The sequence below is a fragment of the Telopea speciosissima genome, chromosome 3 (assembly GCF_018873765.1).
Source record: "Telopea speciosissima isolate NSW1024214 ecotype Mountain lineage chromosome 3, Tspe_v1, whole genome shotgun sequence".
Classification (NCBI taxonomy): domain Eukaryota; kingdom Viridiplantae; phylum Streptophyta; class Magnoliopsida; order Proteales; family Proteaceae; genus Telopea; species Telopea speciosissima.
This window is the reverse complement of record NC_057918.1, coordinates 3791483-3818939: the sequence shown is the minus strand read 5'-3', so window position 1 is coordinate 3818939 and position 27457 is coordinate 3791483. Positions and strand designations below refer to the sequence as shown.

Sequence of the window (27457 nt, the reverse complement as noted above, 5' to 3'; positions counted from 1 at the left end):
TTGGGAAATGGGATGACTACTTTCTTTTGGACTGAAAAATGGCATAAGTCAATTCCACGAAGTTTGATCAATTACTCCACATCTCAACTTTCCTCACAACAAAAGCAGGCAACCTTAATCCAGATTAATACTACTGATGAGCTTGATCGCAATAATATTAATTATTAAGCTCTTGCTTCCAACTAGGTTGCACCATGTGATTTTTTATTTCAATTTAACTGCTTCTCATGATAGTTGGTGCTTCTCTTTAACCAAATCTGGTAAATTCAGTACTAAACATGCTGCTGTTTCTTCTTTCTCCTCCGTCTGACAATTCGCGTTGTGTTTCTGTTTGGTGGAACTTCTTTTGGAAACTGAAGCTTCATCCAAAATTTAAAAATTTCTTCTGGCGTTTGATACATGCAAGACTTCCGGTTAAGGCGACTATTTCAAAATGGTGCCAGGTCGACCCATACTGTGTCTTCTGTGGAAATTGTATTGAATCCTACTGGCATCTATTCCTATCTTGCGATTGGGTCAAACATATTTGGGTGGCCGGACCTCTTGGTCTACATACTGAACTTCTGGCTTTCGAATCCCTAAGCGATCTTTGCTTTAACTTTCATTCTTCAATAAAGATAGATAAGGAATCATATTCCTGGTTCTTTGAGGTTTTCATTCTTACTTGTTATTTTATTTGGTCTGTCAGGAACAAAGTTCTATTTGGGCTTGAGAAACCAAATGCTACATGGATATTAAACCAAATTAATCATTGGATAGCGGATTTACAAATTTATCTCACCCCAATATATTCCAATGATGTACCTATAATGAGAGATAAGTTTTATGAGTTTAGGGATTGGTTATCTGTGCCACGAGTTAAATATCCCATTTTAATGTGTGCAGGATCCCAGATTCCAGGAGTAAGACTGGGAGGCTGGTCATACTTTTTTTGTTGGATGGAAGATTTTTGTGTTTTGCTGCAGGGACAATGGAATCTTCAACTATGTGGGAATCTGAATTGTACAGTATCAGGACAGGTTTAGACCACGCAGTGCGATTAGGCTTGCAGATAAAAGAAATTTGGTGTACTAATGAATCAATAGTCCATGCCCTTCCATCACCTACTAGGAAACCATGGCCTTATAATCATATTAAGGATTTGATGTATATAAGTAATAGAACTCAAGACACTATATTCAGTTTGTACAAAGATACTCTATGTCTAGCTATAGGTCTAAATCTTGCTTCTACAGTGCAAGATAGATATCTGTTATCTTCTACTCCTATCTAATGAACTTTGTTTTCATCAAAAAAAAAAAAAAATAAAGACAAAAAATGCTCATGAAAACTGACGGTTTGGATCTCTCTCTTCTTGGAAATTGTCATGTAGTATTTGCAAATCTGTATATAAATGAAAGGAAGTCATTTCTCTCTCTCTCTCTCTCTCCATATTGCAATTTTCATCATCCAATTTATAACAATGTAGCATTTATTATTATCTTTTTAATAATTAAAAAAAACATGACTCAGCTTACTTGACCAGGTTTAACTAGGCCGAGTCACCAGGTTTTCTAACACAAGTCGAGTCAGAAAACCTGATTTCCAACTATTTATTACCAATATTAAAAATGGTAACCAAACACGCAAAAGTTTGGAAAAAAAAAAGAAACTTTTGTATCACTTTACTATTCTGTTATCCACCCCATATTTACCGCTAACCAAACAGGTCCTAAATGCTTAGTAGTATTGTAACCACGGTCCGTAATCTAGGATCGGATCGGTCGATTTTGGCCAGATTAGATCAGTATCAGTTGAGACTGATCCTGATACCGATCTGATCCACTTGTATGGACAAGGGTAAAAAGATATATATATATATATATATATATATATATATAAACAGATTTCTTACAAAAAAAATAGGGCCAAAATTGTCATTTTCATCCAAGTTTGTGCGATCCCAATCTGATACCGAGATTACAAACCTTGATTGTAACTGCATGGATAATAGATTGATAATTTTTCTTCTCTGGTGAAAGTTTTTTATTAGCTAGGGTGAATAAGGGATCACTTCATTGACTCATCTTTAACCACTATCTTCACTTTCTTTTTTTTAGGTAAATACTACCACTCTCACTAAGGGAAAAAAAATAATTTGCTGTCACACTTGTGGCAGAAATGTTCCTGCTACAAGGCTAGCAGCCAAGGAAATGGAATAATACACTTCTCCTTTGGGTTTATAAATACCCTCTTAGGGTTTAGTATTTTCTAAAATACTCTTTAAGATATCCCCTTTCCTTGGCTGCCAGCCTTGTGGCAGGAACATTCCTGCTACAAGTTTAGCAGCAAAATTTCGTCCCTAACTAACATAAGTCTAACTAACCTTCCTAGGTTAAATCAAAGGGTCAGACCCTCTACCCACTGTGAATGATATCTCATTCACCGAGGAGTAAAAAGCCCGGATTGGATATCGGGAGAGTATTTTGGAACATACAAAAACCCTAGAAGGGATTTGTGAACCCTAGGATAGTAGGTGAACAATCCTCTATGGATGAAGAAAAACTTTATCCTTAAGTTTTTTAAATAAAAAGTTTTTTTCTATTTTGTTACTCTAATTCCACTAAATTTTTCCTAGTTAAAAAAGTTCAAAATTCTTTTTTCATTTCTTAGCTTTTAAACATAACCCAAAGGAAGTATGCAAGTTCATGCATGCATGCCAAAACCAGCCAAAATATGCAAGTAGACAAAAGTAGTCGTTGGGATTTTGTAATTTGACATCTCATTGCAGCCGTGGAGCAAATTATCAATCTCTCATCATCCAACAAACGACCAAAGAGCATTAAAACAAGTAGTGTTTGGACTTTGGAGTTTGGAATCGATGGAAGATGGGATAAAATGCAAAGAATGTGTGTTTGTGTCTGTGTAGGATCCCAAAATTGCATCCATGGCTTTTAAAGGCGTCAATAATTGATGAAGGTGTTGGGACTGGAGGATACATGAATGTCTTTCTTGTCCAATTTAACAATGGATAAATATAGAAGATAAATCAATCATTGCACCATTAGAAATTTTTGCATGAACTTGCAGACTTCCTTTGGGCTGTGTTTGGATCCCAAAAAAAATTTCTAATGGTGCAATGATTGATTTATTTTCTATCTTTATCATCAAAATTCTTTTTTCTTTACTTAGCTTTTAAACATAACCTTGGGTGCAAATTTGGGAATGGAATTAGAATATGGAACAGAACCAAACTCACGAGGAATTGGGATCATCCCATCTAGGAGTGTCAAACCCTACATTGAATTCGTCAGATGATCGAAACTTACCAAACAAGCCTAAATTGAATTGAATCGAACCGAATCCTTATTGGGCTGGCTTTGATTTGGGATATTATGGAATTGACTGAAAACTGGAATGTACCAAATCGATCAAAAACCCACCGAACATGGAAAATCGAACCGTGACCATTATGAACTTATATAAAACCGATAAGAAACCAATACCAACCCAAAAGCCATAAAAGAATATGTTTTTTTTTTCCGGGGATAATTATGTATACATATAATATACATTGTAAACAAAACCCCAAACGGAGCAAACCGGATAACTACCCAATAAGAGAATAGAAATAAACTGAACTCAATCGGTTTGAAACCAAACTTTCGCTTATTGGTTTGGTTTTGGATTTGTCTATTCTCACCCCGAAAATGATTCAGCCCGATCAAAATCGGACCGAATCGACCACTTAACACCCCTGATTTCTATCTATTAATTAATTCAGGGAAATTCTTATTGTAATCAAATTGATGTACTAAATTGTAACTTTACCCTTTTTTTTTTCCAATTAAGATTGCCGTTTCACATAAATACGACATTAAATAACTATGACCTTTTTGAAAACCTTCTTTTACATAGCCAAGATAGATGTTTGGTTGTTTGTAACTTCATGTATCGAATATAATTTTCAAAAAAATTACAATAAAATAAAATTTGATCGACTCAATTTGCCTTCCCGTCAATTTCTTCAATTCCCTCTGATAGAGGGAGGTGAATTTCATCCGGGCAGGGGGTAGGATGGTCATTTCCGCCCTCCCTATTAGATAGAATTGAGGAAATTGAGAGGCTGGCAAATTGAGGGGATAAAGATCCAAAATAATATATCAGTTTAGGTACCTGTGAGGCCACGATAGTACCGACACCGATACCGATACTTTAAGATGATCCACAACATCTGAATTGGGTCTTACCCATTAGTATATAGCCAAAGAATGCGTACAGAATGGGTATTTTTTTTTTTTTTTTGGTAAGGCAGAATGGGTAGTTTTTAAATCTACGCAGAGTTTATAAGGGGATTCATTCACTGCCCACATGGTTTTTAAGACCAGCGAGTAGCTAGCGACAGGTGATTTTATTCGACAACCTGTCTCATGGCCCATGGGCCAGCATTTGACGTCAAATGAATTTTCGAAGAAATGCAGTTGAATTACCATGTAAATTACCATATAACCCTCCTATTTGGCTTCAATTTACATTTTCCTTACATTTCATGGTGCATAAAATATTTTTGGGAAAGAGAATGCCACCCGATCACACTAGACATGCCGCCCCCACATCCTGATAGAGTGGCGTGTGAAATAATCGCCGCACCCCCTGCATCCCCGGAAATGACCAAGGTGCAACAATCATTTCGCATATCCCTGAGTTAGGGCATAGGGGTGGCGTGTCTGACGCGACTGGATGGTGTTAATTTACCGCGGGTTCTTGATGGGCACAAGAGGGTATTGGGAGGATATTTTGAAAATATACTAAAACCCTTCTATAGGTTTTGTGAACCTAGCAGGATGGTAGCTGAACCTTCATTGTGCAGTGAAGGAAAACTTTGTTCATTATTTTTTGTGCAAATCTAAAATGTGGTGAGTCCCAAGGTTTTAGAAATGGAATTGGTCATTTGTCGGAATTAGTCCCAAGAACCTTAGAATCAATCATCGGATTCAAAAAACTATGGTTTTAGGGTTTTATGCGTGAATCAACCATATTGGATCGATCACAGACAGTCGATTCACCAATCTGATCCCAGTTCTTGAAACCATATCCTTTGGACTTTTCTATATTTAGGAGGACTATTAATGGAGATTTGGAGGTGGGAACCTCTCTCCCCACATGGGTGAGAACCACTAATGTGTAATCTCCACGCCATCTGACCCGGTTAGAGTCTAACCAGGAGTCAGATGGGGTGGAGATTCCCAATGGGGGCTCTCAACCATGTGGGGAGAGGATCTAGACCCGATGGATATTTAGCCTAGGAGAGTTGATCTTCTGACCTCTTACTTTTGTAGGATAGAATACATTCAACTTAATTGTATGTAGGGATTGAATTTCTTGTCTGGCTGCGACGCTGCGTTGTGTACACTAACACCTTTTTGTGTCTATCTCTCCTCCCACAATAGGGGCAGATATATCGTCATTTCATAGGAGGAGAGAAAGACAGGGTTATAGGTAGGAGTGTAAATGAATAGCCGAAATCCGTTTTCGTATCCGTGTCCGTATCTGTTTAGCACTATCCGAATCCGTTCGAAAGCTAAACGGATGCGGATACGGATAGGCTATAGCTATCCGAAAAGCTATATTTACATGTAAACGGATAAAATATCCGATCCATATCCGTGTCCATATCCGTTTAGCACTATCCGAATCTGTTCGATAGCTAATCGGATGCGAATGAGGATATAGCACTATCCGAGCCGAATCCGATCCGTTTACAGCCCTAGTTATAGGGAGGTTCTAATGTATGCTACACAGCCTGACAGTTGTTTCTCGTATGTTTTATATCTACCAAAAGGACTCATGTTCTCTGTGCCGTAGCGTAGGCTGCGCCCAGACATATGGGCTTGCCACTCAAGGGGGCAGGGTGGTCATTGCACCCATCCCCATGTGTCTGGGCACAGCCTGCGCCCCTGGCACAGAGAACATTCTCCCCTACCAAAAAAGGAAAAGTATCTTTATATTTGCTTTTGATCAGAGTTGCTGAAGGGATGGCTAACGACAGCCCATTTGTTAAGCCTAGGCCCATGTAATGTAACTATGGACCCTTATAAAAGACCTGTTTAATTGGACCGATAGTCAAACTCCAGAGAATATGAATGTTGAATGTGTAGTAGTATTGTAACTGCATGGATAATAGATTGATAATTTTTATTCTATACATAAAAGTTTTTTATTAGCCAGGGTGAAGAAAGAATCTCTCTATAAATAATGATTTGACAATATGATTGAACTTTTAAAGTAGTTAGTCTTGTTAGAAGCTATCGTCCCCACTAACAAATGTCTAAACTACCCTTCTTGGGTTCAATCAAAGGGTCTGATCTCATGACTGAACGGATTTGGCTCCTCTCTTGCGAGGCATCCAACGATTGGGCTGCTAGACATGTACGAGGATGTGTGCCAGCATGGAGTCTGATGCACATCCCTTCATATATAATATATTATATAACTAAATAGTGTGACATTTAAAATTTTATAATGTATATAGTATATCAATACATATTTCATAGTATAACTTAAAATATGGTTGGGCTGGACAGGGTTGGGCTTAGCTTGAGGCCTCAAACCTGACCCAACCCAACCCTTACTAAGGGCCAGAAATTTCCAATCCTGACCCGCTTTTAGGGCCAAGTATCTCAGCCCAATCGCTGTTAGGACTCAGGTTGGGCCAGGGTGGCCAAACTTGCACCCTTAGTTTTGCCATTAATTCAAATGGAAAAAAAAAAAACATTTTTTAAATAGTTTTATCTCTAGTTAGAACCAATACATGATCAGGCCAGTATCAATATGGGGCACGGTTGATACTGATATGGATTAGGCATATTGGCCAATATGGGGCATGTGATGAAGGGTTGCATTTTTTTTATTTTTATGATAAAAATTCTTATTAACTAAAGGGTTAAATACACATACCCCTAAAATATAGTCAATATTTCTCATGCACCCCTAAGGTTTTGATAATTCCACACGCACCCCTTGAAAATTCTTCTTATACCCATTACTTTTCGGATCTAGATCCTCTACGGCATCCTACCCGTAGTGGCCTGTGAGGTGCAGACTGAGTTGCGCATGCAAAGACCGCCTTACCCCTGCCCAAACTCCTTGCTCAAATGGGGGTAAGGCGGTCATTGCGTGTGCGGCCCAGTGTAGGCCGCACAGGCCTCTTCGGGCACCTGGGCGTAGATGATCTGAATTGCTACTTTTCAACCTTGCATAAATAAGCATTAGACATTGTAATCGAAGATTAAAGGCTGCCCTTATGCACGAACCCCACGAACCAAGCCCCACTAAAAAAGTTAACAAAATCAAGGTGATGATCCGGATTTCCCATAACAAACATTCCTATTGAGATTAGAAGAGTCTGCAAGGAAACCTCTCGTTAGTGTAGGAGGACTCTTTGCCCCCATATCGATTTCTTATTGTTATCGTTCAGGACTCCTACAATCAATCCCTAAATAATAGGATTTCCTTTTTTACGGAATTGATCACGTACATCTCTCTTCTTAAATAGCTGTGAGGGTGGTTCTGGTTCTGGTTAGGTTCATCATCGCTAATAGCTTATTAGCTATCTCGAGTTTTCTATCCATCTTCGTTCATTCATTCTCACAACAAAGAACTACATCATGCGTAGCAGCAGAAGTAGTGAAAAAGACGGAGATGATGATGGTGATGTTGTGGAACGTTGCAGTAGTGATGATATTCTTATGGAGATTCTAATTCGTTTGCCACTCAAATCAATCTTCAGATCCAAGTGTGTATCAAAGAGGTGGTACCACCTTATCTCACGCCCTTCTTTCCGTAACAGATTAAGAAGCAGCATCAGAAGTAATATCATCGGCGGCGGTTGCCTCTTGGGCTTCTTCCAAACCCCAACAAATTTCCCCTTTTCTGTAAATACATGGGAGGATATTGGTAGTCCGATTTGGACATTCTTCGCAACATCGCCATCACCATTGATAGAAGAGTCAGAGTCAGATGATATCATCAAGAGTTTGAGTTTGGTATCATCATCCTTTCCAAGAAGAAGGAGAAGAATTCCCGATAATGAGTACTGCATCTGTTCTACCAATGGCCTTTTTCTCTGTTGTCGCAACGACCTAATTAAGACGACCTATTACATCTTCAACCCTCTCTCCAAAGACTATTACCAACTTCCTCCTTCACCTAAACAACAACAGCAGCAGCAGCAATCGTTCAGCTGTCAATTACAACCGTGCATGGGTCTCGTAGTCGACGCCACCGTCTGCGCTGATTATTATTATGATAGATACAGAGTGGTGCGTGCGGTGGCCGCATTGCCTCCTCTACCATCCAATAAGAAGAAGAAGAAGACGAAGACGAAGAATAGGGTTATTGAGATTGAGACTTTCTCATCCGATACGGGAATATGGGAGTTAACCACGGTGGGTGTCAGTGTGGACACGTATAACCTCTTCTTAGAGTTAAACCTGCTGGTGAGGTATCACAAGACGACAGTGATAAGAGGAAGCATTTACTGGACATCCAGTTGTTTTCGTAATCAAATGGGGGGCATCTGCATGGGTGGTGGCATCATGGTGTATAATGCTCCGCCGCATCTCTACCCCTATAATAATATAATAGAGATGATTAAACCTCCTCCCTGCCACCACTTCGGCGACGGATTCCTTGGCGAGTACCTCGACATCATAGGGGAGTCTAGTGACGGTCTACTCCAAATGGGATCGTTGGAAATTTTTTATGCCATGCTGCTGCCGCTGCCAATTAAGGTATGGGTTTACCATTCAGACAGCTGTAGTTGGTGGTTGAGACATAGTAGTACCGTGAGAATCCGTATTCCACCACCATTTTCATTCTCATATCGTGGTCCTCCATATAATCCTTCTATCACTCTAGTGGCCTTCCATCCTCATAATCCAGACGCTGTGTTTATCAATATCAATGGTTACATCTTCCTCTATCTCCTCAACAACATTACTTTTTCCCCCAAATTATTGGGAGTGGAATTTTGGGGTCATCACAATACTGGTGCCCTACAACCATACTTGCTCCCAATTTGGCCCATCTCTCCTCTTCCACTGCCACTACTATTACAAAGATATAAATAATATATTGATCGATCATCGTCGACGACTCAATTGACATACAGGTTTTGGTTGTCCCTTCATTTTTATTTTGCTCATTCCTTTCTGAATTTTTTTTTTTTAATTTTTTATGATCGAGATAAATTTTGAGTGTGGTGTAGTTCCACAATTGGATAGCACTAAGTAATTGTATCCCAATTGCAAAAAGGTTCCGCAATCACTATTTACTACATCAATTTGGAACTACTACGGCTCACACAGGTAAGGCGTGGACCTCACCCTGGGCAGGGTGCTTGGGCAATGGGTAAGTTATTTTTGTCTTTATCTGTGTGTGGGCTGCACAATGGCTGCTCGGTAACGTGTCGATGCGTAGAAGATCAAAATCCTTCTAAAATGCACCCAATAGTCCTCATGCCCCCTTAAGGTTTCTGATAAGTCTAGACGCACCCATTGAAAATTTCAAGTACCACCCCTACTTTTCAACCTAAAGCCATTTAAGTCCACATCGTTAATTTCAGGCATTAAATGCTAACGTGAAGAAGGTAATTTTATACTCTTAGATGTAGTCTAGGAATTTGATAGACATCTTAAATACACTCCTAGGTGTAGTTTATTAGACAAACTTAATCACGAAAATATTAAGATTTTATTGGAAAAAATTACCATTTTGACCTTAGTGCCAATTTCTATGGTGAAATTTTTTTATTAGTTAGGGTGAAGAAAGAATTTCTTCATTCACAGTGATTTGATGTTATGATTGGATTTTTGGAATATGAGTCCCATCATTAACTACCGTTCTCAATTCTCACTAACATAAGTCTGAACTACCTTTCCTAGTTTAATCAAAAGAATTAGATCCATATGGCTGAAGAAATTCTTTGTTCACCATGTGTAAAAGAAAATTCGGTCCTTTTTTTACATTGGATTTTAGACCAAGTTTTCCTCCACCCAATCCCATTCATCAAGGGGCGGGAGATCATCAACTTGGTGGTGGAAAACGACAATCAAGAGCTCATGTCTTGCCTGCAAGAAGAGGGGAAGAAATCGGTTGTGATTGTAACGCCGATTATTGAAGATATCAAACACATTGCTACTTACTTTGATGCTTGTGTGTTTCATTATATTCCAAGGGCTACGAATGTTAAGGCAGATTCCCTTGCTAGGAGGGCCCAATCTATTTCGGATAGGATTGTTTGGCCTATATTCGATCCTTGCTTTGCCATTACTGATGGATAGAAAGCTTGCTGTAATCCGTTTATTTCATTTCTCTAATGAAATATTCTTCTATCAAAACAAAAAATAATAATAATGAAATAGGATGAGAATGAGTATCGAGAAGATATTTTGGAACATACTAAAATCAATGAGTATCGAAAAGATATTTTGGAACATACTAAAACCCTAAGATGGTGGGTGAACAATCCTTGGATGATCTTAGGTTTTTTAATAGAAATTTTTTTCTTTTTTGTTACTCTAATTCCATTGAAAATTTTCTAACAAAGAAAGTTCCATTGTTAAATTGGACAAGAAAGATATTCGATCATGTATCCTCCCAAGTCCCAACACGGCAACTCGTTCATCAATTATTGATACCTTTTAAAGCCATAGATACAATTTTGGGGTCCACCACACGTCACAAACTCCTTGCATTTTAACCCATATATATCATCGATTCCAAACTCCAAAGTCCAAACACCGCTTGTTTTAATGCTCTTTGGTCGTTTCTTGGATGATGAGAGATTGATAATTGCTTCAGGGCTGCAATGAATGTCAAATTCAAATTATTGAATCCCAACTACTATTTATGTCTACTTGCATGTTTTGGCTGGTTTTGGCATGCATGCATGAACTTGCATACTTCCTTTGGTCTATGTTTGAATGCCAAGAAAAAAAAGTAATAATAATAGAACAAAATTTCTAATATGGTGCAATGATTGATTTATCTTCTATCTTTCTTATTAAAAAATTTTTTTTTTTCTTTTTTTCTCGACTTCCAAACATAACCTTTGGATGATAATTTGGGACTGGAATTTAAATATGGATCAGATCCAAACTCACGAGGAATGGAAATCATCCCATCTGAGAGTGTACGTCAAACCCTACATTGAATTCGTCATGGGATCAAAACTGACCAAAGAAGCCTAAATCGAATCGAATCGAATCCTTATTGGGCCGGTTTTGATTTAAGATATTATGGAATTGGTTGAAAACTGGAAAGTACCGAATCGATCAAAAACTCACCAAACATGGAAAATCGGATGGAAACCGTTATGAAACTTATATAAAACTGATAAGAAACCAATACCAACCCAAAAGCCATAAAAGAATATGTCTTTTTTTTCCCCTTCCAATAATTATGTTTACATATAATATACATTGTAAATCAAATCCCAAACGGATAACTACCCTATAAGAGAATCAAAATAAACTGAACTCAATCGGGTTGAAACCAAACTTTCACTTATTGGTTTGGTTTCGGATTTATCTATTATCACCCCAAAAACAATTCAGCCCGACTAAAATCGGACCGAATCAACCACCTAACACTCCAGATTTTCATCTATTAGTTCAGGGAAAATCTTATTGTAATCAAATTGATGAACTAAATTGTAACTTTACTTATCTTTTCCTTTCAAGATATAATACATTTTTTTTATTTCCTATTAAGATTGCCGTTTCACATAAATACTACATTAAATAACTTTGACCTTTTTGAAAACCTTCTTTTACATAGCCATGATAGATATTTAGTTGTTTATAACTTTATATATCGAATATAATTTTCAAAAAAATTACAATAAAATAAAATTTGATCGACTCTTAATTTATATCGGTTTAGGTACCTGTGAGGCTGCGACCGACACCGATACCGATACCGATACTTAAAGATGATCCACAACATCTGAATTGGGTCTTACCCATTAGCACACAGCTAAAGAATGCGTACAGAATGGGTAGTTTTTAAATCTACGCCAGAGTTTACAAAGGGCATTCATTCACTGCCCACATGGTTTTTAAGACCAGCGAGTAGCTAGCGACAGGTGATTTTATTAGACAACCTGTCTCATGGCCCATGGGCCAGCATTTGACGTCGAATGAATTTTCGAAGAAATGCAGTTGAATTACCATATAACCCTCCTATTTGGCTTCAATTTACATTTTCCTTCACATTTCATGGTGCATAAAATATTTTTGGGAAAGAGAATGCCACCCGGTCACGCTAGACACGTCGCCCCCATATCCTCACAGAGTGGCGTGTGAAATGATCGCCGCACCCCCTGCATCCCTGGAAATGACCAAGGTGCGACAATCATTTTGCATATCCCTGAGTCAGGGCGTAGGGATGGCGTGTCTAACGCGACCGGGTGGTGTTAATTTACCGCGGGTTTCTTGATAGGCACAAGAGGGTATTGGGAGGATATTTTGAAAATATACTAAAACCCTTCTATAGGTTTTGTAAACCTAGCAGGGTGGTAGCTGAACCTTCGTTGTGCAGTGAAGGAAAAATTTGTCCATTCTTTTTTGTGCAAATCTAAAATATGGTGAGTCCCAAGGTTTTAGAAATGGAATTGATCATTGATCGGAATTAATCCCAAAAACCTTAGAATCAATCATTGGATTCAAAAAACTATGATTTTAGGGTTTTATGCGTGAATCAACCATATTGGATCGATCACAGACAGCTGATTCACCAATCTGATCCCAGTTCTTGAAACCATATCCTTTGGACTTTTCTATATTTAGGAGGACTATTGGAGATTTGGAGGCGGGAACCTCTCCCCACATGGGTGAGATAGTGAGAACCACTAATGTGTGATCTCCACGCCATCTGACCCGGTTAGAGTCTAACCAGGAGTCAGATGGGGTGGAGATTCCCAATGGGGGCTCTCAACCATGTGGGGAGAGGATCTAGACCCGATGGATATTTAGCCTAGGAGAGTTGATCTTATGACCTCTTATTTTTGTTTGATTATTTAAGTATCCAGACAGGTTGCTATCAACTTTTGAACCGTTAGATGGAACTCAATTCAAACCCCTTACAATGGTATCAAAAGTTGCCCGAATCGATGAAACCAACTGCAATCGATATAAGTTTATTAGATCATGTTTCGGATTAGGGCTTTGCAATATCAATAAAATGCTGAACTGATCTTAGAAATTGGACCAAAACTGATACCATAAAAAAAAAACACATTTTTTTTCTTCTCCGTATTTTCGAATATATGTACACATAAACCGAATCTGAACTGAATTGTTAAGTAGTTGAAACCAAAATGAACCCAAATTGAAATCGAATTGAAACTAATGCACCCTTCTTGAATCATGTTTTGTACTCACTCATTCTCACACTGACCCATAAGCCATCCACGTCTATCTAAACCCTATCCAAGGAGGCATCACTCTTCTTTAAGATCTCATTTCCTTGGCTATCAGCCTTGTAGATTCCTGCTACAAGTGTAGCGGCAAAATTTCATCCATCACACTTGGTGGGACAATCACTTTTGCGTGTAGTCACGAGAGGCCATCCTGCAAATGCACAAAGCGAGTGATAATTGCATTGGAGACCAAGGATTGGCCCTTGAAAGAAACTCATTAAGCACACCTTGTTGTCTAGTTGTGGCCATTTTTCTTGTGTACATCCCATAGTTCTCCATCAAATGCAGTAGGAGGATCAACTCAGATTAGTATTTATGATGGGGGGGTTTGCCTGCTAGGAAATTTGATTCAGTTAGCGATCTCTGATTTGAGGGACTTTCTTAGATTTCAGTAATCTAGGTAAGTAATATAGAGTCGGTTAAGAATGCTTAATTGAGAAACTGTGATAGGATTCAATGCAGGCAGTTCTGTAATTTAGTACTTGAAGCAGGGGCGTCCATGGCTCGAAATATATCTACTGTTCTACATATAATCAAAGACAATGAGACTCATTTTTTGTTTTCCCCTGTGCATTGGCGGCTCGTGGGCTCTTTCTGCTTCTTCTGATCTGCAACTCACATGGTAGGAGCCAAAATGACGGAAGAGTGAAGAAGACCAATGGCAGAGAGAGAGACAGAGTGAGGTACACTCTTTATTGTTCTTTCCAATAAACATATTCTTCTCTGCTACACCTCATTAATGTCGGATGGCTGAAGTCGGTCATGTGGTTGGTAGAAGCAGTTAATACCTCAAGAATGTCGATTACTGTTTCCCGAACGCCATCTTTCTTTCCTTTCTTGGTTAATTCTTCCGTGCTGAGAAGGCAAAATTTCTTAGTCAATAGGTAATCTGTAGAGCATTATTGGGCTTATCTCCTGTTTCTTCTTCTCTCCTCACTTAACTGCTCTGCCGAGTGCCTACTATAGATTGTTGGATCTTTTTGCTATTAAAACCAGTGGCTTGTTCTTTGGGTTTTTTCAGCAACTCATGAAATCTTCCGTCTTACCGGTCCACAAATCATACTTGACCCATTCTTCTCTGCTGTTATTTTGAGTAATCCATGGATCTTTTGTCAGCCTTACTGAAAATTTAAATTGTCGTCATCTTTCTGTCTTCCTCCCTGCTCATTCTAACCATCTCAATATCCAAAATGGAGAAACCTTTTCGTGTTTTAATTTGTTACATATTTTTTCTTTACTTTGAGCTATCTCAATCTGTTGTTTTGTATTTTTAGGTACTTCCTGAACTGTAAAACAACCTCAATTCTGTTGTTGTCGTTGCTGCTACTGCTCTTCTTCTCCCATGGGTTCTTCAAGTCTACTTCTACTATGTGTTTCATTATTTTCCTTCATCCCCATTACCCATCAATTTCAATCCTCCCAAACCCAAGTCCTGTTGCAGCTAAGCAAACAGTTGGAATATCCAAAATCGATGGAAGTTTGGGACAAGCACCGTCAAGACATCTGCTATTCACCTTCGTCTCCACAGCTAACAATTTTATGCCAAGACAACTCTATCACCGAGATGAAAGTTATGGGTGACAAGCCCAGAAAGATTAGTGAATTCGACGGATGTGCGATTCCGAATCAGACTCTATCAGAGGTTTTCTCCATTGATTCTTTGGTCACAACCTTGTCAAGGTTAACCAACTTGAGAGTTCTTAGCTTGGTGTCAATGGGGATTTGGGGTCCTCTACCTGATAAATTCCACCGGCTACATTCTCTTGAAATTCTGGACTTGAGCTCGAACTTTCTGTTTGGTTCAATTCCTCCTAAGATTTCTACCATGGAAAGGCTTCAGACTCTGACACTGGATGGAAATTTTTTTAATGATACTGTCCCTGATTGGCTTGATTCCTTATCAAACCTGACGTTTTTGAGCTTGAAGGGAAACAAGTTGAAGGGTACATTTCCTTCTTCAATTTGCAGAATCAAGACACTCGCTGTTCTTGCTTTGTCTCAGAATAAGGTTTCTGGCAAATTACCTGATATGGATAGCTTAACCAACCTGCATGTTTTGGATTTGCGGGAGAACCAATTGGATTCTGAACTACCCATCTTGCCAAAACGGTTAGTCACGGTTCTTCTCAGCAAGAATTCCTTCTCAGGTGAAATTCCCCAGCAGTTTGACGAACTGGTTCAGCTTCAGCACCTTGATCTATCGTTCAATTTTCTACAAGGTACACCTCCTGCAGCACTGTTCTCTTTGCCAAGTATCAGTTATTTGAATTTGGCATCTAATATGCTGAGCGGGTCACTTCCCTACCACCTAACTTGTGGCAGCGTACTTGGGTTTGTCGACATATCTACAAATAGATTAACAGGTGGATTGCCTTCTTGCCTTACCTCTGCATCTGATAGCAGAGCTGTTAAGTTTGGTGGGAATTGCTTGTCTGTTGATCCACAACATCAGCACCTAGAGACATATTGCAAAGAAGTACACAAAAAGAGTAGTCAGAATGGTAGTAAGGAAAATGGAGTATTAATTGCTGTTATTGGAGGAATTATTGTTGTTGTTGTCGTGGTACTTCTGCCCTATGGCTTTCTTGTTTTATGTAGAAGATATTGCCAGTGGAGGGCATCAGAGCAGCAATTAATGCCAAAGGCATTGCCAGAGAACTCAGCATCAGGATTCTCATCTGAGATCCTTGCAAATGCTAGTAAGCAGCTCATCTGAATATCTCATTATTCTTCTTTGCTTCATTCTGAATTGAAGATCAGATAGAAAGCTTCATATAAAATTCTTAGCATTATCAAGCCTTCTCGAGGCCTCAACGTGGGGCTGGGCGTAGAGGTTTTTTTCCCCTTCCTACAGCTCCTTCTATCGAGGGCGTTTAGCGCCTTCTGTATAGTGACTGTATGTTCTTAGGATTTCATTCAGCTAAGGTGAGTATTCTTTTCTTTAGGGTTTATATCTCAAGCCACCATACTTGGGACTCAAGGCCTCCCAGCATGTCGATTGTTTTCTTTAGAAGAGTTAAAGGAAGCCACCAACAACTTTGATCAGTCAGCATTTATTGGTGAAGGCTCAATGGGGAAGGTATCAACTGAAGCTTCAAACATTTTTTGAATATTATGTGAATTTTTTTTTTTATAAATGAGCATCCAATGAAATATTTGATATGTGAAAAAGAGAAATGGAAAAATACTGCAATGACAAGCTTAATGTGAGCATTAATATGAATGCTAAAACATTTGGGAAATTCAAGGACATTTGGGACCAAATGCATTCTCCATTGATTCTAATCCTTTTAGTTAATTTTGTGGTACAGTTCCTACTTTGAACTTATGTGTATTTTTGTTGTTATAATATGAAGAAGCTTGTAATAAAAAAAAATAATTAAAAAAACATATATATGAAGAAGCTTGTTGGAGTTATCTATGCAATTACTCATGGATCCTCCCTTGTCTTCAATCAGTTCATTTAATTGTACCTCCTATTTATGGCTTCCTTCTGTTCATTATTCTACTATGAACTTATGAAGTTGCTTGGTGGACTGATCAAAGAGGGGTTGATTGCTCCTTAGAAAAGTTAAAAAAAACCATCATGTAGGGAATGTGCAAAATGTGCCTGAAATTGCATCAGAATGGACTATATTGCTGGGCAGAGAGGACTTTAGAAAATGGTGTTCAGAAGTGATTCCAATCAGCCCTTCATATGCTCAGTTCAATAAGATATCTACCCAGTTTGTCCACCCTCTTCCTTGATATTAGGGGCTTCTTAATAGGACTTGACAGTAGACTGGCCATTCGAACTAAACTGTAGTAGTTTAGTATTAGGTCATCTTCCTACTAAATTTGGGTTGGTCACTGCAAATCATGAGGGGTATTGTCCTCCAAGACGCATTTCATTTTTTTAAAGAGAAGAAAATGACAATTTTTATAATTGCATATCGAAATACTTTCGCATTGCAAAAAATACATTCTGATGTGGCTTCTTATCTGCTGTGAGTAAAATAAGATTATCGAATGATTTAGCCATTTAAGCTCTTATGTCCATCATACAGTAACTTGTCTTTTTGTCTCCTTTTTTCTTTTCCAGCTCTACAAGGGAAAATTGGAGAATGGAACCTATATTGCTATACGATGTTTGGCATTGTTCAAGAGATATTCAATTCGAAACCTTAAACTTCGATTGGATTTACTATCGAAGCTTCAACACCCACATTTGGTTTGCCTTTTGGGCCACTGCATTGATACTGGCGGACAAGATGATAACAATGTCCACGGAGTCTTTCTTGTTTATGAGTATATGCACAAGGGAAATTTTCGTACTCATCTCTCAGGTCAGTTTGGCATATAAGTGAACATTGAATATCTCTTTGGGTCAATTGAGTCTCTGTGGTTTCATGCAATCTAAAAGCATGGTGTCCCATATGCTAGTTTAAATAAAAGAGGAACATTCATTTCATCGGTCACACCTCGGATCACTTTTTATTCAAATAGCCACCAATTGAATGGAATCCTATACCTGTCTCATGTTTTGTATGATCGGAAAAAGCATGACCGTTTGGTAGAAAGTGTGCAGGTCAGATGGTGACAATCATTTGACTATATTTGTCTGGGTGATACACAATTTTTTTGGGGGTAAGGGTGGGGAGGGTTTGTTCATCTTGCAAGTCATGAATAGACATTCCATTCATAAATGATAATGACAATTAGCATTCCAACCAGTGTTTTAGAAACTGGATGGACCTGACTCTTGAACTGTTTGGACTGCAAACCACCATGGTTACAGGCATATCAATGTCATGGAGCATCACCCTTTTTCCCCCTCACAACTATTCACTGGTTAATGATGCATCGACACCAGATGGTCAAATAGTTTTTACTTCCAAAGCCAAATAGTCAGACTGTAGGGCAGGAACCGTCTCTCTTTGGTGTAGACTGTTTGGATAGGGTTATATCAGGCTATTGACGAAGAATATGTTGCCTCGCCATAATGGTTTTACCCCTGTTCTGTTTTTATAAATACCAATCCAAGTGAATCAATCAATGGATTGCCCGATCTTTTTTTTGTATCACTTTGTTTTATATATTGGCGATATTGAAGGAGTGTTGGGTTAAGGACTGGAGCTTTATTCCCATTCCCAGTAGTATGTTTCAATATAGCTACATTTCTTCATGCAGAGGATAGTCCAGAGAAGGGCCTTATATGGTCAGAGAGATTGGCAGTTCTTATTGGTATTGCTAAGGCTGTACACTTCCTACATACTGGAATGATTCCTGGCTGCTTTAACAACCAACTGAAGACAAATAATATCTTGGTAGACGAGCATCAGATTGCTAAACTGAGTGACTATGGATTGTCTATAATCACAGAAGAAATTGAAAATTTTGAGGTAGGATTAATTAATGCTGGAATTATGGATTAACTGATTTACTGCACATTTATTACCTAAATCAAAATTGGTTCCTCATTTTCTACTCTGTTTGTCTTGTTGTAGGCAAAGGGAGAGGGCCAAAAATGGTAAGGTTTCTTGTTAACCGACATATTTCTTGTAAATTGATCTCATTAGTAGAACACATTAATCATTGGTCAAAGTCATGCTTATGTCATTGAAAGAACTGCTATCGATGATACTCATGTGTTTTCTCAAGAACATGTTGCTTCCAATCGGTGACTTAGGTAACTGTTGTCTAAACAATGTCTTCTATGAATCCCTGGATTTAAGTTCTTTTAGATTTCTGAGCCAGGCTATCTAAATACATGACATTTTGGATTCTGATCAATTGTGTCCGTATACAAGAAACAAACACTGCATTGCAGATTGGGGAGTCTTGTATCCCATTTTTTTACCTGATGAAATTGTTAGCCCTTCCTATCCTCATCTTTCTTTCTAGAACTTTTGGCATGGCTTTACTGGAGTTTATAGAAAAGGTCTTGTGCTGAACTTTTATGTTCATCCATCTGTTCATGCGTGGTAGACAGATTGTGTGATGGTGATAGATTTTCTTGTTTTTTTATTCGAAAAGTTTGTACCATGCTGCAAGTCAAGTGCATTTTAGTTAGTTGCTGTCATTTGATTTTAAGATATTCGTCTTTGCAGGCAGATTACGAAGTTGCAGGATGATGTTTATAGCTTTGGTTTCATATTACTTGAAGCACTTGTTGGACCTTTGGTATCTGGAAGAGGCGAAGCATTGCTGATCAATGAAATGGTATATGCTGAAAGTAAAATTTTTATATGGAACCACCATTTGAGGAATCTCATCTATGATCATGATCTTTCTATCCATTCATCACTTCATATTTCATAACCGCTAATATGTTTTAAGCTAGTCTAAAAAGCTTGAATGATATATCAGATATTGGCTTTGATTGGCATATTTCCTCCAATTTTTTATGAAGTAGAACCTGACTGCTGTACTGAATACTTCAAATGAAGTTTTTTCCCCCCCATTGTTATCCTGAGGTAGGCCCTTGATTTTGCAGGCATCCATTGGCAACCAGGATAATCGAAGACGAATTGTTGATCCTATTGTATTCACTACATGCTCCCAAGAATCATTATCAGTTGTTATCTCCATAACCAACAAGTGCATATCTCCTGAATCAACGTCTCGGCCGTCCTTTGAAGATGTTCTTTGGAACTTGCAGTATGCAGCTCAGGTTCAGGCAACAATGGATGGAGAACAAAAATGAGAAGTTTCATTCATCCCAACCAAGGAAAATTTGCTTTTTCCTAGCAACTTAACACAAAAAATCACTATTCTTGTAAATATATTTCACTTCCCAGAGAAACATTTGCATTCTATTTGCAACCAAACAGAACCATAACATGGCCACCTAGCAATCAGAGATGGACATCACTTTCCAAAGACACAAGTTAGTGCTACTCTCAAGAGCCATGGTGCTCTTGATTGACATGAAACTGCGATAAAATATATGGGCCTGGATTTAGCCTGGGCCTAGGAATCTTAACCCTGGCCCACCTTGTGGGCTGAAAAACCCAACCGTGGCTTTGCCAGGCCCAGGTTGGGCTCGGCCTCACCGGCCCAAACTTGCACAACAAAAGTTTAATGGTGGGTTGATAGATTTGTAAGGCTTTTTTTTTTTTTTTCAACGTTCCTACTAGGAAGCATCCCATGATTGTTCTTAATTGCAATATTTATTTGTTATTAATATTTTCTTTAGTCAATTAATAATCATAAAAAATCAATCAAGGATAGAAAGTGAAAGAATTAAGAACAAACTAGGGGAAAGAAGAGGCATTGATGCAACCAAATTGCAATAATGTTAATTCTTAACATATTTATAATTATAAGGGTACTAATGGTCGTGATGAGTTGTGCTTTGTGACCAACTTTGAAGGGATGCATGTTCTACCAAAACAAAAAAAAAAGGGATGCAGGAATGAGTTTCTTAATTAGATCTTACCCCAAGAGTATTATAATTATTGCATGAATGAGTTTCAAATTTGGTCATTGGACGTGGATGCCTCATTCTTTGCCTTTTTTATCTGTTATTTTAAAAAACATTGGAAAAAAAAAAAAAAAACCAGGATATGGGGTCGAATCGATCTTCGTCAATTTTGATCGAATTTGTTCGAAGAATCTTAGAATTAGAATTCAAATTTGAAAACCCAATGATCTGGTCTCAAACGATCGGAATTGGCCAGATCAGTCCCTCATATTCTCATATTTGAAAACCCAGTGATGTGATACCAATTACCCTAGAATTGGTCGTTCCAAAATATCCAAAAATAAAATTGAATACGATCGATTCCAATCTGAATCAATCGATTCATTAAATCCCAATTTTATGTGTGTAAGAAAGAGTATTCATAGAACCTTTCCAAAATTTAAGCCTCCGATACCTTGTTTTGTTGGGAAAATCTTGGATCCGACCGGAATGGTGAAGGTGAATTTATAGATGAACTAATGGATTAAATTTTTATTTGGAACTAATAGAATCTCATTGTTTTTGTTTTTTACTTCGCAATAACTCAGGATCTAATCCCTAATCCCTAATCCCTAATCCCATAAAGATGATAAATCTACAACTTAACAAATATAAATATGAGATTAGTAAGTATTAATAATAGAAGAATTTTGCAAATAATACGTATGGATGTTTGACTAATTTCGATTATAGAACCATAATGTTAGTTAGTACATCCATTGTTCCAGCCTTTAACACTCCAATTAATTAATTCACTATTAAGCTGTCGTTATCAGTGAAAATGCTTACTAACTACTTACTAGCTTAAAACCCTTTCTTCACTTGTTCATTGTCAACACTCTCTCTCTCTCTCTCTGTCTTTCCTCTTCCTGTACAAAGCCGTCACCATTGACAGAAAGTACCACCTAACTACTTATCACCCTTTCTTCACTTGTTCGTCGTCAACACCCTCTCTATAATATAATTTAGGGATTTTTAACCAAATAAAAAAAAAAGAAGGGAAAATGTTCTTTGTCTGCTCTGCTTCGTTCTTTTCCATTGTTCCTTCTTTTTTACTTTTTCAAATTTCAGTCGTTCTCATGGTCGACTTTCTTCACAGCCTCAGACATGATATCTCAGCCATGGTGTTGCAGAGTATTCAACACCAAGCTACTCTTACCACATTTCTCCTGCCGTTTCTGTGCCCACCTTCTCCTCTATGTAAGTCACTTCTTCATATAACTTCTTTTTTTTTTTTTTTGGGGGGGGGGGGGGGGGGGGAAGGGTTTGATGGGTTTGTTGTAAGATGTTGATTGGATGCTCTTTTGATGATTGTTTCGATCTCGAGAGATATATCTTCCAGATTATTGGATTATATGTAGAATCTGGTTCATTTCCTTCTTTTGAAATTCTTGTGCTTATATTGTTGATGATAATGATCAGGAATGTGCTACTAGAATTTCTATTCATCATTCTGCTGAATGGGGTTGGAACATATCTCTTTTAGTTTAATTCTTCTTTCATATTTGCATCCTCCATCCCCCTCCCCAAAAAGGGAACAGAAATTAGAAAAAATAATTGAGTGGCTGGTTCTGGTTGTTTTAGCTCTTAGCTACTAGTGGTTTGTAATGTTCTTAGTTTGGCACTAAATGCATGCTTTTAGCCACAGTACTTTCTCATGGAAATATCTACATTTTGGCTAGAATTTCCAATCTCTGTGTATGACTTTCAGTTATAATTATCATTATTTTTCCTTTATTCCTTTCTCTAGATAATATCTCTATGACCAATATCATTATAATTTCCTCCCCTTAGTTATTTCTCATTCCAATTTCTCCATTTTTACAGAGTACTCTTGTGGATTTTGTCTTCTGCACCTTAGAGGCGTGATGAATCATGATTGAAAATATCTAGAAGCATTGGCACTGCATTCCTGCTTGGAGCAATACTAGTACTTCTCCCAACATGGTCCTGGGGTTGAGGACAAAGAGCAAAAAAGGTGCTTCAGTTCAGGTCGACTACCTTGTCCATGTCCAGGAAATTAAACCATGGCCTCCATCACAGTCTCTTGGATCCCTTTGGTCTGTACTTCTTCAATGGGAAAATGGTGACCGGAATTCTGGATCAACTGGCCCTGTAGTCCCCTCCTTTGGGTCTGGTGCTGGGGATGGGAAAATTGAATTTAACGAGTCTTTTAGGCTTATAGCTACTCTATCCAGGGAAGCACCCGCAAAAGGTGTAGATGCTGAGACATTCCAGAAGAACTACTTGGAGTTCAGCTTATATGAACCACGAAGGGATAAGACAGTGAGAGGTAAGCTGTTGGGAACTGTCATAATAGACCTGGCAGAGTATGGGATTGTCCATGAAGCTGTAAATATTGGTGCTCCAATGAATTGCAAGAGAAGCTTCCGAAACACAGCTCAGCCAGTTTTGTTTGTTAGAATCCAGCCATTTGACAAGGATAATTCCAGCTCATTACTGAGGGAAATCCTGTTGAAAGAATCAGCACTGGACAAGGATGGGAAGGAATCGATTTCTACTCTGATGAGTGAAGAATATTCTGAGGAAGTTGAGATTGCATCTTTTACTGATGATGATGTTTCATCTCATTCATCCTTTAGTGTTCCTTCATCTGCTGCTGTTGAGGCTGCTGGAGGTTCTCCACCTCAAAATTTGGAGGTATTCTTACTTATGAAATTTTTCTTTGCTTTGATGGTACTGGTTTCTTAAATTATGTGTACGTGTGATAACTGTTGGTGGGATCTGCATAAGTTTTTTATTTCTTTGTGCATCTGTTTGCAAAATTTCAGTCCTTATTGGTTGACTCAAGCATAGTTGTCAAGGTGCCGCCTAGGCATCCAGGCGCTTTGGTTGCCTTGTTAGTGTCATCTTGCGTCCAAGCTCCCTCCAATACCTTGGGTCACTTAGATGCGGTGACGACTATGGACTCAAGGCTTATTGAATGTTGAGTAGTTCTACTACCACACAAATTAATCTTGCTTGGAAACTACACATTGCTGGTATACAAAGCATACAATGGGCCCCACTCACAGCCATGAAAATTTAATGCACACATTGTATTGTCCTTCTCTTCTTGTATGTTTCTGTGTGCCTGCACATGCATGCTCAAGTGCAGGTTTATGGAGAGAGAATCATTAAATTTCTTATGATCTAGAACCTTGTTGGTAGAATGTGTTAAGAGGCAGTAATGATTGTCACAGAATTGCATAATTATGTAGCTTGATTAATCATTTGGCAGGTACCTGAAAAATCAGAGGAGAAGCCATTGACTTTTTTACACAAGAATCTGAATGGGAGTTCTTGTTCATCATCAATTGATCTGTTCTCTGATCCAGGGAGCCCAGAAAATGATCATGCTTCCTCTTCCAACTTTGCTAGGACTAGCTTAACATCCATCCCAAAAAAATCTGTTACCCATAGTGTTCAGTCATGTTCTTCATCCGTTGCTTATGAAGGCACACAGGAAGAGCTTAGACCTAGCAATGATACAAGAAACTATGGCAACAATGATTCGACCCAGGAGGGGTTTCATGAAAAATCTGGTAGTGGAAAAGATCAACAAATGAAGGACATTAATACCAAGGATCCTTCAGCCAAATTTTCATCCTCGGATACAGGTCTTAAGGTTGTTGAGAAAGCAAGCCTTGTTAACTCTGCTGACTCTCACACCAAAGGAAATGATAATGGACATATTAAGGGACAGAACAGAAATGAGACACAGAAGGCAGATGCTACTACTGGTCTGTTTCCCGTGGAGAATGGAGATTGGGAGGAACAGGGAGAAAATGGACAGGACGAACAGAAAAAAAAGGAAAAATATGTTATGAAGGAAGTTGAATCATCTAACTCATTTTCTCCAGATTCTACCAAAAAGCAGGTTGCATGTACGGGTGATACATGTTCATTTAGCAGGAGAGCTCTTGGAGGGAGGGGTAATGTTCTATCTGATGATAAGCTAAAGCATGTGAAGTCTATCCGATCATCATTAGACTCACCTAGGAGCCATGGATTGTTAATTGATAATAAGTTGACAAGTAAAGTAAAGGAGATTGGTGCTTTGAAAGATGTGGATACTGGTTCTAGAAGGTTTGTAACAGATGGAGGAAAAGATGCCACGCTTGCTTCTAGAGATACAAGAAACAGCTTCTCTGATGGCAAAGTCCAGCACTTGGAGCATAAGATAGAGAGGCTTGAGGGAGAGTTGAGAGAAGCTGCTGCGATTGAGATTGGGCTATATTCTGTTGTGGCTGAGCATGGGAGTTCTGCGAGTAAAGTCCATGCACCAGCTCGACGCGTTTCTAGACTGTATCTTCATGCTCTTAGAAAATGTTCCCCTGCAAGGATTGCTAGTGCAGCTAGAAGTGCTATTTCAGGATTAGTTTTGGTAGGAAAAGCATGTGGAAATGATGTCCCCAGGTATGTTTAAAGTATAAACAGTGTTTTGTATTGTCCTAAAGATAGTTGAACAATGCTAAACATTTCACAAAACTATTTGTCCTAATGATAGTCAGCACAATGCTAAACCTGTCATGGATGGGTTCGAAGCCACAGCCCATTGGAGCTTGCCCATGAGATCTCCCAAGGAGGGGGGAAAACCATTCTCGTTGAATTCTTTGGATCATCCAATCAAAATATTCTGTAGATGGCAAAGAAAATTACAGGAAAAGAACAATCTGATCTATGGGACGTTCAGGGGATCTTCATGAACCTGATTTTCTCAAAATAAATTTAGCATGTTTGCCCTGATTGTTCTCTGATGGATAACAAGATTTGTTTTTTTTTTCCCCTTCCTGAATACAGGTTAACCTTTTGGCTCTCGAATTCCATTGTACTGAGAGCAGTCATCAGCCAAGCCATTGAGGAATCACAGCTTTCAATTTCTGCTGGTCCACGTCTTGAAAATAATGGAGGTGGGAAGGGAAATAACCAGAGATCTTCTCCATCGAAGTGGAAGGAGTCCTCTCCCAACACGAGGGAAAAGAAGTTTAGTTTGTCTGGATGTTCTGATGACTGGGAAAACCCACACACATTTATGTCTGTGTTGGAAAAAATTGAAGCTTGGATCTTCTCCCGAATCATTGAATCTGTGTGGTGGCAGGTAAATATTAGTATTCATGTCTCCCCACCGCCCCCCCCCCCCAAAAAAAAAAAAAAAAAAAACTCTAGACATTTGTAATAGATCTTCTCACTAAATGGCCTTATTGCTGCTAGCCATCTGACCTCATTCCCTTTTTTCTGTCTAGACTCTGACTCCACATATGCAGTCCAGTATTGGGAAAGCTAATGATAAAAGTTTTAGTTCTAGCTTGAGGAAAAGCTATGGGCGGAAATCAAGTTTAATTGATCAAGAGCAAGGGAACTTATCGGTAGAACTTTGGAAGAAGGCTTTCAAGGATGCTTGTGAAAGGCTATGTCCTATTCGAGCTGGAGGACATGAGTGTGGCTGCTTGCCTGTGCTAGCTAGATTGGTAAATGTCCATTTTCTCTGCATGATACAAAGCACATGGTCAAAGGCTTAGGTCCCACCGTGTTATATTGGGTTGATGTCTTAATTTAACTTGTAAGCAAATTTTCTCTCAAGTAGATCATATGGTGGGAAAGCTAACGAAGCAGACAATATTCCCTTGCTTTATATTTTTATTGACAGATCCCTGCATCAGACATAAAGAGAGCTCTCAAAGTTACATACCCTTTCCCAGTAATTTATGCCAAGGATAGTGGGTTGCTTACTCTGTTGCAATACTTGTACTATTGCTCCATCATACACAGAACCAATGCAAATTGTACTCCGCCAATCTATGGGCCAAAGCAAACCATCTTATGAATGTACTCTGAACTTTTTTAAACATCTGAAGGAATCAGATTTGATACCCAGATATATTGAGGGAATGACTTTTTTAAGTATGTGAAACAAATTTTTGTGGAACATGTATTCAGCTTGAAGTATCAGGGTAACATAGTTCATCCGGTGGTTATTATCATACAACACACTGTTCAGTTATGTTAGTATTCACATAGAGTGAAACACACTCAGGAAAAGCACCCATTGGTGCATTTGCATCTTATTGCTTGTGGTCGTTTCTGGGCAAATAATTTCACATAATTCTGGCTTATGGAAGATTTCTTTGGTCTTCTTTTTTATTTTATTTTATTTAAATTCAGTTGAAAACAAGATTCCAGTGACATTTGGATTGGATAGATGGACTTAGTTCTTAAAAAGACAAATGATCAGCCTCTCTCTTTATCTTCTGTAGTATCAAGTTGGAATAATTTGCTTTTGTATCTAGGTAATGGAACAATGTGTGGCTAGATTGGATGTGGCTATGTTCAATGCTATTCTTCGCGAATCAGGTGATGAGATTCCAACAGATCCTGTGTCCGACCCCATTAGTGATTCAAAGGTTCTTCCTATCCCGGCTGGGAAGGCAAGCTTCGGTGCTGGTGCACAACTGAAAAATGCTGTGAGTGGTACTTATTTCTCGTGACATGGTAGTTTGCTTCAGGATGTCTTTCTGTTAATGATCCTCTTTGTGCCTCACCATCCTTGT

General features: G+C 38.5%; 3 protein-coding genes across 4 annotated transcripts in view; 2 read left to right on the top strand and 1 right to left on the bottom strand.

Moving 5' to 3' along the window:
- Positions 1 to 14765: 14765 nt before the first annotated feature.
- LOC122654079 (probable inactive leucine-rich repeat receptor-like protein kinase At3g03770) lies at positions 14766 to 20164 on the top strand. Its single transcript, XM_043848051.1, has 7 exons — positions 14766 to 16161; positions 16408 to 16541; positions 17544 to 17787; positions 18632 to 18843; positions 18949 to 18971; positions 19552 to 19663; positions 19938 to 20164. Exons 1-7 carry the CDS (start codon positions 14805 to 14807, stop codon positions 20145 to 20147), a joined length of 2292 nt encoding a protein of 763 aa, XP_043703986.1. The 5' UTR covers positions 14766 to 14804; the 3' UTR covers positions 20148 to 20164.
- A 1747-nt stretch (positions 20165 to 21911) lies between these two features.
- LOC122654077 overlaps positions 21912 to 27457 on the top strand; it is an 8503-nt gene continuing 2957 nt past the window's right edge. The window contains exons 1-7 of one of the 2 annotated variants that reach the window (XM_043848049.1): positions 21913 to 22106; positions 22770 to 23567; positions 24148 to 24403; positions 24437 to 25325; positions 25710 to 26007; positions 26153 to 26377; positions 27197 to 27370. In XM_043848049.1, the coding sequence (XP_043703984.1) occupies positions 22851 to 23567; positions 24148 to 24403; positions 24437 to 25325; positions 25710 to 26007; positions 26153 to 26377; positions 27197 to 27370 (2559 nt within the window). In that variant the 5' untranslated portion in view covers positions 21913 to 22106; positions 22770 to 22850. Of the gene's footprint in view, positions 22107 to 22769; positions 23568 to 24147; positions 25326 to 25709; positions 26008 to 26152; positions 26378 to 27196; positions 27371 to 27457 lie in introns of both variants that reach the window. The other variant, XM_043848048.1, reaches the window with a different exon arrangement.
- The window catches only part of LOC122654080 (argininosuccinate synthase, chloroplastic-like), a 17092-nt gene continuing 14305 nt past the window's right edge, over positions 24671 to 27457 (bottom strand). The window contains exon 12 of the mRNA XM_043848053.1: positions 24671 to 24692. The gene's annotated coding sequence lies outside the window, so the exon portion shown is untranslated. The remainder of the gene's footprint in view (positions 24693 to 27457) is intronic.

What these genes read in the sequence shown, in the direction of transcription:
- LOC122654079 (XM_043848051.1), top strand. Translation starts at nt 14,805, where the DNA reads ATGGGTTCTTCAAGTCTACTTCTACTATGTGTTTCATTATTTTCCTTC. An exon ending in TGAGATCCTTGCAAATGCTA is followed by an intron (nt 16,162 to 16,407) that starts GTAAGCAGCTCA and finishes TCTTTTCTTTAG; the next exon opens with GGTTTATATCTCAAGCCACC. An exon ending in AAGGGAGAGGGCCAAAAATG is followed by an intron (nt 18,972 to 19,551) that starts GTAAGGTTTCTT and finishes TCGTCTTTGCAG; the next exon opens with GCAGATTACGAAGTTGCAGG.